Raw genomic sequence first — 13,420 nt, 5'->3', positions numbered from 1 at the left:
CTGTTCGTGTTGTTGTCTCTCCTTCGTTCTTTCCGCTCATCTCTCAATAGTCCATTCCTTCTTTTTATTCCAGCTTTTGTTGGAGCACCGTGGGCATGCCGACACATGTTCAGCTACTTCCGTCTTTCTTTTTTTTGTTGTTGTTTTTTTTAGGTAAGGTTCTACTTTTGTTTAAAAATAACCGATAAGAATCTCCCATTTCTTTTCTTCCGAATCTTTCTATTTCCCTCCTTTGCTGTTTTCCTCCCGGCTTTATATCCTCTAAGATGGTGTGGATAAGGGACACCTGTTGTAGCCCTTCAGCACTCCGATGTTTGGGTGTTCCTGATCACAGAGCGGACCCGGGTGTTTGGGTGAAGCACAAACTTTAAAGGGTTGAGAAGACAAAGCAGGTCAGGGAAGCTATCAGGCTGAATAGTAAAACAAAACAAAACAAAAAGGATCTGTAGGAGTTGCTGGTGTACAGAGATCTTGCTTAGTTAGGGTTCTTGTGTTGCGGCTACAAAAAGAAAGAAGCACAGACTCTGTTGTCTAAGGATTCCTGGACAGGGAGAATGTTTTTGCACATTTTGAAGCTCTAAGCATGAACTTTTACATAGTCTACTTTTAGCTTGGGTATGTTTTTTCGTTTAGCTTTAATAATTTTATCACTGAAAGCGAAAGCTAAACGATTTCACAGCTTCAAACGAATCATTATTCTTAATTATTCTTCATTTCTTTGTTTTGCTTTGAAGGAGCTCAGATGTTCTTTAAAGGGGCTTTACGTGGAAATACTCAGTGTGGGTTAGGTGAAAATAATGCCATTGAGATATTTATTAAACAATTAGGCAAAAATGTTGGTTGTGTTTAACCAATATTTTCTTCGTATGTTTTTTATGGGCTGAGAAATTAATCGGATTCATCATGATGAATCGATTATTCAAATAATTATCAACTAGTCTAGTAATCGATTATGCAGAATCAAAAAGGGCCATTTGTTGAAAGAACAACATACTCAGAGCGATACGTACGCCAAAACTGTACTATAATCATATACATTTTTCAAAACCTTTACCTGTTAATGTGTTCTACCTTGAACTCCTCAAGTGGCCGCTTTAGCTTGACCCCGTTCAAAATGCTACACTGTAATGATGTTCAGTCAAGCAGAAAGAGCTGAGCTTTTCACGTGTTGATGTCAGGACTGTTTTTTTTTAGCTGCACATGCATCCTTTGCTAAACATGACCAAGCATTCACTAAAACATTTTTTTATTCTATTTTGGGCAATAAAGTGTTTATTTTCTCATTTACAAGAAGCTAATAGATTGGTATTAGCATCTGTTCCTAATATTTAATAAAAAATGTTTTAAGTGGTTAAATAAAAAGATCTTCAGAATGTGCCCATTTTTTCTATATGATTAATCAAATGATTGTTAGTTTAATCGATTACTAAAATAATCATGAGTTGCATCCCTACTTCTTTCTTCTTAAGCATCATAACGTTCTCCCTTAGCATCATAGTCTTGCCGCCCTTTCTTTACAGTTTTTAGTTTTTGCGCTTTCCATAAATAAAGTCTGACTACCCAAACCATAAGCAGTATCTGCCCCCATGCATACTGATACTCTCTGTCTCTCCTCAGGCTGTCAGCGTCCGGTCGGTCTGTCCAAAGGAAAGGCAAAAGTTTGCTACTACAGCGGCTGGTACTACTGCCAGAGCTGCCATCAGGATAACTCCTTCCTCATCCCTGCGCGGCTGCTGCACAACTGGGACACCAGTAAACACAAGGTGGGGAAAACACACACAGCCAGCCTGGCCTTGTCTGACAGGCAAAGAAAATCACAAGGCATGTCTGAAGCTCGCAAACGAGCGTGTTGCATCCCGCCTTTTTAATCTGCGCAAACCGCAGCCTTTATGTCGGGCTTTTCTTTAAGCCCACTTCATCCAAAACATGCATGAAAAGTACCGCGTGCTTGGGATTATGTGTAATGTATTGGCAGTGCTCGGTGCCCACAACCAAAAATAAGCTCTTAACGTGCTCCTCCAGGTGTCCAAACAGGCCAAGGAGTTCCTGGAGTTTGTGTACGAGGAGCCGTTGCTGGACATCCAGCAGCTCAACCCCTGCCTGTACGAACACTGCGAAGCGTTGAGCTCAGTGCTGCGCCTCCGTCAGCAGCTCCAGTCGCTCAGGGCCTACCTGTTCAGCTGCAGGGCGACCGTCGCCGAAGACCTGAGGCGACGGTAGGTCGCCTGAAATCTCACTTCTGCTTTTTGAGCCCTCATCGATCACGCCACTCTCTTATTTCAAAAGCAATTGAGAGTGAAAGCAAACTCTTCTGTGCCCTAAAACACAGAGTCGGCACCTGGATTTAACTAAACAACCAGGTGAGAGGCTCCATTTGGAAAAGTACCGGTGAATATGTGTCAGCCGGTAAAAGGTTAGTTAATCCTGAATGATGCAGCGAGCAGCTGCTCTTTTCTTAAACAACCTGAAGTAAACATCCTGAGGCTCTGGAAACGATACAACTCTGTCCAGAACCATCTAAGCAACAGAAATTAGATCCTTCATGAAGGGGGAATAATAAGAGAAGATGGTTGAGTTTACTTAATCTAGTTCTTGTCTCATATGAAATTCGGTCGCAATTTGTTGAGCATTTTCATGTGAGCGCTGCGGAGGGATACTCAATGTGTTTGAACTAGACAGCTGCCTTATAAAAAACCCTTAAAAAAAACTTCTGTTTTAAGGTGAAAGGTTGGACTGCAAACCTGGGGGAGCCTCTCAGAGACGGCAAACTGGCTTTGTTACCTCTAGAAACAATTTCAACCCGTCTGCCATGTTACGGCAGGTTGGAAACTAAAATAAAACTATTATTTTAATGAAAAGAAACCCTGAAGATGAAATTCCACCAATTACTGCAGCTGTACCTTCTTGTACAGCTTTTGACAACAAGGCACCTTGAACAGTACGACTGCATTGCAGAAGCTTAAGCTACTGCAATGCAGCTAAATGTATAAACAGCTAAATATTGTTAAATGTGGCTCACAAGTTATTTGGTTGTTTTGGTTATACGTTCACTGTCTAATTTGAAAAACACAAAAACAACAACAACAAAAAAAAACTTCAGTTCCTATACAATAATCTAAAAAAAAACTTTTAAACAAGAATGTATGTACTCACAGCAGTTTACATAGATTTATTTCATGATTTAAATTAGCAATAAAAGCCTTAAAAATATATTTTAAATATAGCATTTAAAACAAAAATGGCAAGTCCGATTACTTTATTTCTTCTTAAGGCCATTTGGAGGCACAGTTGAAACTGATCAAGAAGGAAGGAGAACATATAGAGAAATCAGTGAAAACATGTTGCCTTTATAGGTCAGTTGAACTGGTCCCACGTTTTTTTTGTTTTTTTTCTTACTAATACAAAGAAAAGTTAAAATAACAGCTCCATTGCCTCCACCAATAGTATATGGTGATATTTTCACAAGCTGTGTTTCATATATTTAAATATTTGTAAGGATGCAAACCTCTATCATCTCCTCAGATGATCTGAGTGTGATTAATCTGCTAACATTTTTTTAATCAAGTGATAGCACTAGTAGATACACATAAAATATTAATATTTGCAATAATAAGATTGCAAAGGACTGCTTGGATGCAAAATTTAATAGGCCAAGTTTTCATGACTTCTGTGCATGTCATGTATTCGGCTGGATTTCCTTTGATGCCTTAATGGCATCTGCAATCTTTACTCTCACAGGAAGAGGTGGGGGCATTTTGATTATGGAGGAAAAATAGAGGAAAGAGTCAACATGTGGGCTAATCATAACTGTCATCACAATATTTTACAGTCTTACTCCAACGGTGTATTTGCACAGAATACCAAAAACCTTATTTTTACCATTTTTGTGATTGGTATATTGAAGGCATTTTGGCTTTACGTAAAACTTCGACATTAATGATTCACTGAATGAACCGAGACGCATACGGACTCGTATGTTTACTTTTTTTTTAACAACTTATCACTAGGTTGGCCATAATTTGAGTATGCAGTAGTGTAAACCAACCCCCTCTGTATGTGACGTTTCGTCTCCTTTTGAATGACAGCTGCAGTGAGAATCCTGAAACATTACTTTTACATTTTCATCAGTAAATTTCAAATATTTTCATGTTACTTTGCTCGACCAAGATCAGCTAAATAAAGCGAGTTGCTGCTCAGAGAAGCGTTGTGGCTTTCTGTGTTTACTTCTGTCCCATTAGCCGATGCCGGCCAGCGGCCCACCACTTCTAAACACTCCAGGATTGATGAGGTCTGTGGCGCTAAAACCTTCCTGATGTCATCTGTCTACATGGGGACGGGGGTCTGAAAAGAGAAACCTGTGGGCACACACACACACAGTTTAACTTTTACAACAAACTGTTGAGGCGGTGCTAGTGCTAACTGCGTTCCAGTTCGTTGTGTTTCCACAAAACACACCAGCTAAGCCAGCACCAGCTTCCTGCTGGACCAGAGGAATGAACCGCTTTCGTCAGGTGCCGGGGGCGGGCTCCTGGGGAACAGCAGCCAATCAAAACGTCGTGAGTGGCTGGAGCTTAATAAATCTTCTTCTAAAAGCTGTTTACTCCTGCTTTCCAGCCGGTGTGGATTAAAAAAAATAAAAAATCAGCGGATTAAAACCGTAAACTTTCACAAGCACAGCTGGTTGTTCAAAAGCTGTTAGTAAACCACGGTTGGAATGATAGGGCCTCTGTTTCCAGGGATTCTGGGATAAATAATGCTGTGTGGTCAAGTTGACTCCATGTCCTACAGTCAGTTCACAAAAAATACAGAAAGTAGACAAGCCGATCTGTTTTGAGGGGGTTTGGTGCAGTCTTTTTTGAAAGTAAATAATGGTACACAGTAAGTTCTGCTGTTGTCCATTTGATTATGAAGTGATATAGTTTTACGACCTTAATCAAACCTGAGGATTCCTACTTGTGTCTAAAACCTGAGTGTACATTCCTGTAGCTGAACTTTGTCACATTTTATCACATTACAACCTTAGATAACTGTTTTAGTGTGATTTTATGGGACAGAGTAAGTCACAGTACTGCATAACCTTGAAGTGGAAGGAGTGTGTAGTGAAATGTTGGGTTGGTGTTTAGTAACCCAACATTGACTAAACATGTTGGGTTTAGTCAACCCAACATGTTGACTAAACCCAACATGTTTAAACATGTTTATACAGAGTTTTCTGTTTAAAACTCTGTTTTAAACCCTCATTTTCATCTCCAATTGTCTGGCGTGTTTTCTCCGTTTACTAATAAGGATGTTTCCTGAACTCTCTGGGCTAAAGAGAATTTCATATAGGTTTATTGGAGTAAAACCTGTCAGCTTTAACAGCATAAAACAAGTATGATTTTTGTTTAGATGAAGGTTTATTCATACAGCAGGCAAATGCAACCCAAATCTAAATTGTTTTTAATTTTTTTGCCTATATGCGACTCGTATCCAACTTTTTCATGGCAATCTGAATGGCCCAATTCTGACATTTTTAACCCACAACCCTAAAAATTCACATTTTTTCCACTACCATGTGTGACATTAAATCAGATATATGTATATCTGGTAGTTTTCAAAACGTGGGCGTTTTGAACAATCATGTTGTTTTCTATCTGACTTTTATGTCATTGACAGGAAACGTGTCATAGTTTTGACAATGGCTGAAAAGTACAATTCTGAAAATTATGAAAGGACTCTGTGTCACTGGAGCGCATCACATCTCAATCCCAGCAGATCTCACTGCACATCCACACTGACTTCTCTACAGAAGTTGCAGTCGATGCTCTGTTGCTTTTAGTTGTGCTTTCTGTTTTATTGCTTTCTTTGTCAACAATACTCTTGGCTCTCATTGCTCAACAACTGGAAACAGGTACATAGACGGCAGCTTAATTGGTAGTATGAACGACCACCCAAGAAAAATCACATTTCAGTAAAAAATCATTTTCCTTACCTTTGACAATTAAGCACTACATTTTGTTTGGCTAAAATCATAATAAAATGCTTAAAAGTTTCCACTTTTAGGTCCAGCTTTATTATTTGTGTAGTAGGGAATTGGTCAAATAAAAGTTTGAATTACACAACAAACTTGCATCCTGACAGCTTTCCTGACACTTCTCAATGATTGCTGAAAATTCAAGTAGGGTGAGATAACTTGGTGATAGAAAGCCTTGATTTGCCACCTTCGTACACACACCTTGACACTTACCACATACTTTGTACTGCACACACTTAGCGAAGTCAGACCTTCCTTTGGTAAACCATCATAATCCCAGAGTGATAACAGTTTTAATAAAAGGCGTGTCTCGTGCAATGGAAAAATCCTTCAGGATACTGCTGTAAAATGTAGACTTGAGGGTTATTAGGTCTTGCAAACATTAACATTTAAGTAGTTGCTATTTGTGTACGTTCACAATTCTGTGTGAGGCCTTTCTAATCTAATCTTCTGATGTGTTAGCTCTCAAGTGTTTCTAATCAAGATCAACACACGCGGCACAATCTCAGTTTTTGTGTCTCTGTGTGTTTGTTGTCGTGAATGCTGATGAGGTAACCGTTAGTAACCTGCCAAACATCAGATTATCGGTGGTGTCTATCGCCATGGTGTGTTTTTTATCACACACGTCCATGTACAATAGCCACACTCATCACAGCTTTAGATGGGATTTGACGCGGTGCCGTCTATCTTGGTTGTCTGAGAGGAGGCCCCAGTCTACACACACCGAAGACAGTTTTTTATTCTTTATTATTTACCATCTCGAACCTTATTCTGACCTTGAAGTATTACTGCTGCAGGAACATGCAAAATTATTTGTATTCCTTTCACATTTTTCACATTTTATGTTGCAACAACAAACTTCGGTGTGTTTTACTAGGATTTTATGTGATAGACCAACACCAAGCGACTTGTGATCAATTTTAAACAAGACTCCTGATGAATTCTTTCAACAGTGGCTTTTCCTCTTGCCACTCTGCTCCCGTCAGCAGATTCTCCCACCCATGCTTTCATGGGTCTCCAGGTTGTTTCTCTGGTTACTGCTCTCTTGCAGTTTAGGGGGATAGTCATGACTCTGTGGATTTGAAGTTACCCCATTCTCTTTCCATTTCCAGAACATTGAACATTGCGCCATGGGATGTTCAAAGGTTGGGATGATGGTTTAAACCCTGACCCTTAATCCTCAGCTTGTTGGCTGTGTTTCTTGGTCTTCTTGATATTCGCTTAAACCTCTCAGGTTTCCTCAATTTATGCTGATTGATGGCTTTATACACACAAATAGATATTTTACTAATTAGATAGCCTGATAAAACCGAGTCCCTTGTTCTAATCTTTTCTTCATGCAGAAGGTCTGCACCCTCAAAGTTTTACATTTTATCCAATCGCTAACGTTTGAGCTGTTTGACCCCATGAAGCTAACTAGATATTGTTTGCACTGAGGATAATCATCCTCTGCTGAGAAGATAGCAGTGCTGGCTGTTAATGTTAATTCAGTTTTTGGAAACGTGGCCAACACAGACTGAACGACTTCCTTCACTTCTTCCCCCGCCGTTGCTGAAACTGCAGGCGGACTGCAAATCTAAAACAGCGCAGAAAATTGTCGTCATCATTCACAACTTCTCCTCTTTGCTGATTGGCCCGGTTGAAATTCTACTGTAGGAATCCACTTCAGTGGGAGAAAGCCCAGACGGAGCACTGAAGGGAGATGAGAATTGAGCGTAATGGCGTGGCAAGGAGATGGCCAAGTAACTAATTAGGTTACTTCTGAAAGGAATCCTGAAGTTTTATTTAGAGGTAGCAGGGTCTCAGATATTTGCATGCTAAGATCATTTAAATTTATCATTTTCCTTCCACCTAACAATTATGTGCCTCTTTGTGGCACATAATAAACTATACTGGGGTCAATCTCCATTTTATCTGATGGGAAAGGAAAGATTTAGATGTTTTCATCAGCATAAAATTACAGCATATTAACCAGTTGATCTGATTTGTGGAAAATGATGCAGTAAATGTTTTTGTGTCTCTAACAGGATTTTTCCCAGGGAATACCTTCTACAGCACATTCACCTGTACTCTCTGGCTGACCTGCAGCAGGTACACATTTACTCACTCAAACACACATGGGAGTTGCAGTCGTGTACAACAGAAATAATGTACTTTAGTCACTGATTAAAGACACATACACTGTTTTTCTTACTCTGTTTATCAAGGTAATCCTTCCTACTAAATGTCTTTTAGCTTTACCAAAGTTATGTCACTTAGATAGTTTCATAATATTAAAAGAGAGAATATTCTAGATGCAATTTCATTCTCCAAAATCAGAAATTTACATCGATTGAGATGAACATGCCTATAAACAGTTTGAGAAAGCTAAAATAATAAGCTTGTGGCATTTGTAGCCTTCTGATTTCACAACGTTTGAGATAATTGGAGACAAATTTAACTCAAATTATCTGTTTAGTATGTTCATTGATAACCATCGTTTGGATAATTTCACTATTCCATCTTTTTTTTTTTTGGTCTAACCAAAGTTTAAACAATGACTAAGATTCAGTTTTAAGAAGGATCTCCACATTTAACAGATGGGTTTCTCTGATACAAACAAAGTAATGCCTTGCAAAATATTTAATATGATGCTAAGTTTCAATTCGCTTAATTTATTTTGGTAACATATGGCCAGTTGAATGGACTCTAGCTTATTTATGCCCACACCGGGTTTATGTTTCTAATAGCTGAGATACTAGCGTATGTGAAGAGTTTTGGGGACATTGTTTAATGATTCAGAGATGAATCTAAAAAGATATTTATGATATACATGGGGGTTCACTGATAAATCGCAACGACAATAAATCGACCTCAATTTTCTTAATTTTGGGAGATTTACGATTAGTCAATATCTTTACTAATAGTCACCCCAATGTTGCAAATCTAGCACCTTTGTCACTATATTTAGCAACTTTTCAGAAAAAATATGCATATTTATAATTGAAATTGGCAGATCAGGCCTTTTAAAGATTGGTGATCAGCCAAAAAGCTGCAGTCAGTGCACTCCTGTATATAACCAACATCATTGCCCCAATTTTCTACAATAGCAGTGCAATATGTTCTCAATATCATGCAGCTCTGATAAAGCGCTTAGAAAAATGGGATATTCAAGTAACTGTTCATCTTTTATTAACAGCTAATTAACCTTTTGTTGCTATTTTTGATGTGGAAAAAGCACGTCAAAAATAGCAACAACAAAAAAAATGTAGTCCTCATTGATAATTAGCTTGTTGAATTAATTCACATCCAAGTTTCTGAAAACTTGTCTTTCAGCTCTGAAACAGTCAAAACACCTCAAAGGATTATTTGCCTAATGATTGTTTTCCCGGCTGACCGTCCTCTGATTTTGTATCTCCTCGCCTTTGTCTCCAGTTTGTTTTAAACGATGTCATTGTTTTCGGCTTCATATGGAAGACTCACATTTTTGTAGCAAAAAAAAAAAAAACGAACTAAAAGAAAACTCGCCTTGGCCTCCCCGCAGTTCAGCACCGAGCCGTCAAACTGAGTTGGGGGTCTGAGGAAAAGCGAGCAGAAATGACTGAAAAGTCCTTTTGTTTGTCATTATGTTCATTATGTAGTAGCTTGCCCCCGTTTTTTCCTTTTCTTTTTTTTCTTCTCTTCCCCTCTGCTTTCATCCCGCCCTGACTCAGAGATCGGCCTCAGACTCTCACGGGGAAAGAGATTGGACCCCCTCCTCCTCCACTCCCACACTCTGTGTCTCTCTGCTTCACTAATTGGTCACATTCAGAATCAACAGGCAGGAAAACAAAGCGTGACATCCCTCCATTCTTCCCAACATCCCCTCAGCCTCACACACACGCTCGCCGCACATGTGCGCTCCCTTGCTAAAGCTTGGCGAGTCGCTCAGAAAACCCCCCAAAGCAGACATTTGCTACTAATTCCAACAAGAGTCTTTGATAGAGTCTGCCCTCTCCTCTTTGCCTCCCCCCCACCACTTCTCTCTCTTTCTCTGTCGGAGATTCTCGAGCACTCTGCCTCTTAATTGGTTTTCCATATTAACAAGCCTGTTTCTTTTGATTCTCCTCCTGAATAAAATGACGCACTTGATCAACGTGGCTTTTTTTGTTCCAGCTCAGAGGTCAGCGAAGGCTGAGCTTCTCCGGCTAAAGCTTGGACCACATTAGTCTTTTCACCTCCTGACAAACAGCCTCCACCCTAAACCCCCACCCCACCCTCCTCAATAAGGACCCAGTTGGTTTTCTAGAAGCCATATGTGTTTGTCTAGGGACACTCATCGCAGTTCCTCGGCCGGCTTTAGGGGCGGTTTCTGTGGTTTTGTGCGAAGACTAAAGTAGCAGGAAGAAAATGTTTGTGTGTACGCATGCAGCCTGCTTCCCACAGTGACACCCTGGCATTCCCTGTATGCCTGGCATGCCTCTCCACTCACACTTGACCAGACACACAGAGGCCTCTTAAGTAAACGCTAGGTGTTCTCAGAAAGATTTCCACCTTCTCCTCATGGGATCAGCCGCAGGCGGAGCAAAACATAGATGGGAAAAGTATCAGGTGACCTAAACTTTACGGTCATTTGAGATTTCAAAGTTGTCGTTTTATTGTCTAAATAACAGCATGCAGCAAAACGAAGTAGTTTTTTTTATGTTACTGTGAAAAATGATTAAGATAATTAGCTAAATGTTGCAGTGGTGCAGCAGGGGTCGTGCATAAATCACCAATCAGGTCAGTGGCTCAATAATGTTCCAAGAACCTAAACATAGACGGCATAAAGACAGCTTAGCAGTTTTTATCGGTCTTCAAGCATCACCTCTTCAAGACAAAGTCCAATTCTGTCTTGGAGAGAAGCGATTTGTTTCCCATCGTTACTGTGACATATATGATGTACTTTTCAACTCAAAAAACCACTGAGAGTTGGTGAAAATATGACAAAAAGGCAACAGTAGCTTGACTTCATAGGCTGTCCACCTTTAAACTTAGAAATCCTTAAAGCAACTCCTGATTCAAAAACAATATTTAGTCTTCCTAAGTAATAGTCTATCAATATTAACCCACTCTCACTTGGAGACTTCGCCACATCTGTCCATTTTAAGTGTTGCATCACGTTTTAGACTTTGACTAGGACATTCCAAAGCTTTCAATTTGTTCAGGTGAACCCTGTAGTGTTGCATGATGAATGCTTGGACCCATTGTGACGCTGAAAACGTAAACCTCTGGTCATCTTCTGCTTTTTAGTAAACAAATAAAAACACAAGGTAAAACTGGCTGGCATCTTGAACTGGTGATAATTTAGTTTCACACTGGCAAAAATAAAAAAACAAGCCTCATAATACAGCCACCACTATGGGTCAAGATTGTCTTTTGCATCTATTGCTGTAATTGTTGGCACTTTCTCAACACTTTCCCTCAGTTTTTGCATTTTGCTAATATCACATTGTTATATTTCAATTACTCCAGAAAGAGCAGAATAGAAAATATTCAGATTAATAAGCGCTTTAAAAACTGTGGATCTGCTTATTTATTCTATCTTATTGGTTAAGTTCATTTGAATTAAATGTCATGGATGGCAATATTATATCAGGTTTCTGTTTTAAATAAGAGCCAACATGTTAATAAAACAATGATGTGAGGCTGTGAAGACATTGTAGTTTTACTGAAGACCAATTTGAGCAACTCCTGCAATCAACAGAGGGACAGTTTCCACTTTATGCACAACATCATCCATCAAGTTTTGTGTATTTTCCCTTTAATGGAGGAGAGCGCGTTATCCAAACAGAGTTCACCCCGGTTCCTCCCAGCCTCGTTATCCCAGCTGGCTGTCCAGTTTCTCAATGGAGCTTTAGTGTGCGTGCGTGTGCAGGGGTGTGTGTGTGTGTGTGTGAGGGAACGAGGAGGGCACGCTAACGGCTGTTAAACAGCAGTTTTAGGGGATTAGGAGGTTTTGGAGCACAAAGACTCTGCGTGCAGCAGAGAAAGAGTTTGAACTGGAGGAGGAGGGGCGGAGAGAGAGAAGCTGAAAAGTGGGTGTTTGTTATTGGGGTTTTTTGTGGGAGCTTTTTTTAGAAGGGGAAAAGGTCAAAGATAATCCAGGTGCAGAGATTTTTCCAGATAAAATCAATAATTCGGTTGGTAGTTTAGGTTCTGTCTGAACAGTAATATTAGATGGCATGGACTTTTGCCGTACTCTGGCAATTACCAAAAATTTGCGCGTACCTTTTCAATAAATTACTTGAAAGCACATGAATTACGCCTCATGTTGCCATTTAATCCCGTTCTGTATCCCTTAGCAAAGCATGTTGTAGCCGTGTACGTAAAGCATTCGTTTATTTTTATTTGTAATTAAGGATTTTCATAAATATTGCTCATATTATCTACGTAAACTATTAAAACCACATAATTGTATTTAAGTTTTAGAAATCTTTTCACTCATTATTAAGACATATAATTTTTTTTAAATCGGCCTCAATGAATAATTTATCTGATTCAACATTATTTTGCTTAGTCAGTAAGCCATTGAATTACAAATGTCAAATTAGTTTTATTTATTATGAAATTGTTTTGCTGACAATCATCATCTAAATGATGATTGTCAGCAAATCATCTAAAATTGAATGATTTTATTGATTACATGTCAGAGTATTGTCATCTGACTTTAGGTCTGACTTCGTCCAACGTTTTTCTGAAATATAAAAGCAAATGTTTCCCATAATTTTGAGTTCTGTCGTAATGACAGCTGAAACTTCAAGTATTAGTGAGCAAAACCAATTTTTGAGCAAACATCAGGCTCTCTTCTGTGTCTTTCTCTTAGTCTGTGTAAGCCCATCACTTTCTGGCTCTCTTCTTATTTAGCATAACTCACACAGAAGCAACTAAAGAAAGCAGGCATATTTTATGAAAAAATAGACTACCACTCTTTCAAAAACAGTTTTTAAACAAATAAGATTTTCCACTGACTGAAAGCAAAAGTATAATTCAAGGTTTTGGTGCAAACTCTTTTCAAAAACGTGCTTAATTCAGAACTATCTCACTAACCTCCTTCACTTCAAACAACAGTAAGTATTAGATTCATATCTGATCAGGGTCTTATACGTTGCATTTAGCTTGTCCTTTCCGGCCGTACAGGACTCAAAATTGAGAAAAGGAACAAGAAAAAAAGCAAGAAATGAAGAGAGGTGGGGCAAAAAGTTCAAATTTAAAGGAAATAAGAATAGAGGAGAGAAAAAATGTAAGAAAGAGAATAAAAAACAACACCTTAGAAGTCTGCAGAAAGAGATAAAAAACAGCTCTGAGAAACCACAACGATAAACATTTGCACATGGTAATAATTACTACAAGATATTCTTGGTAGCAACCGCAGCCCAATATGGAGTGTATCTGTAAACACTTGAGTTC

At 39.1% G+C, this 13,420-nt stretch overlaps 1 protein-coding gene across 7 annotated transcripts in view; it reads left to right on the top strand.

The window, feature by feature from the left end:
- plekhm3 (pleckstrin homology domain containing M3) overlaps positions 1-13,420 on the top strand; it is a 43,280-nt gene that overhangs the window by 18,432 nt on the left and 11,428 nt on the right. For 6 of the 7 annotated variants that reach the window (XR_002753060.1, XM_023336965.1, XM_023336962.1 and 3 more), the window contains 3 exons: positions 1,618-1,763; positions 2,023-2,216; positions 8,041-8,104. Coding sequence is in view for 6 of the 7 variants with exons in the window: in XM_023336965.1 (XP_023192733.1) it covers positions 1,618-1,763; positions 2,023-2,216; positions 8,041-8,104 (404 nt within the window). In the remaining variant the exon portion in view is untranslated. The remainder of the gene's footprint in view (positions 1-1,617; positions 1,764-2,022; positions 2,217-8,040; positions 8,105-13,420) is intronic. The other variant, XM_023336968.1, reaches the window with a different exon arrangement.

This window comes from Xiphophorus maculatus, chromosome 7 (genome assembly GCF_002775205.1).
Source record: "Xiphophorus maculatus strain JP 163 A chromosome 7, X_maculatus-5.0-male, whole genome shotgun sequence".
NCBI classification, from domain to species: Eukaryota; Metazoa; Chordata; class Actinopteri; order Cyprinodontiformes; family Poeciliidae; genus Xiphophorus; species Xiphophorus maculatus.
Note: the sequence above shows the minus strand (reverse complement) of the source record. Positions and strands in the feature narration are given on the sequence as shown.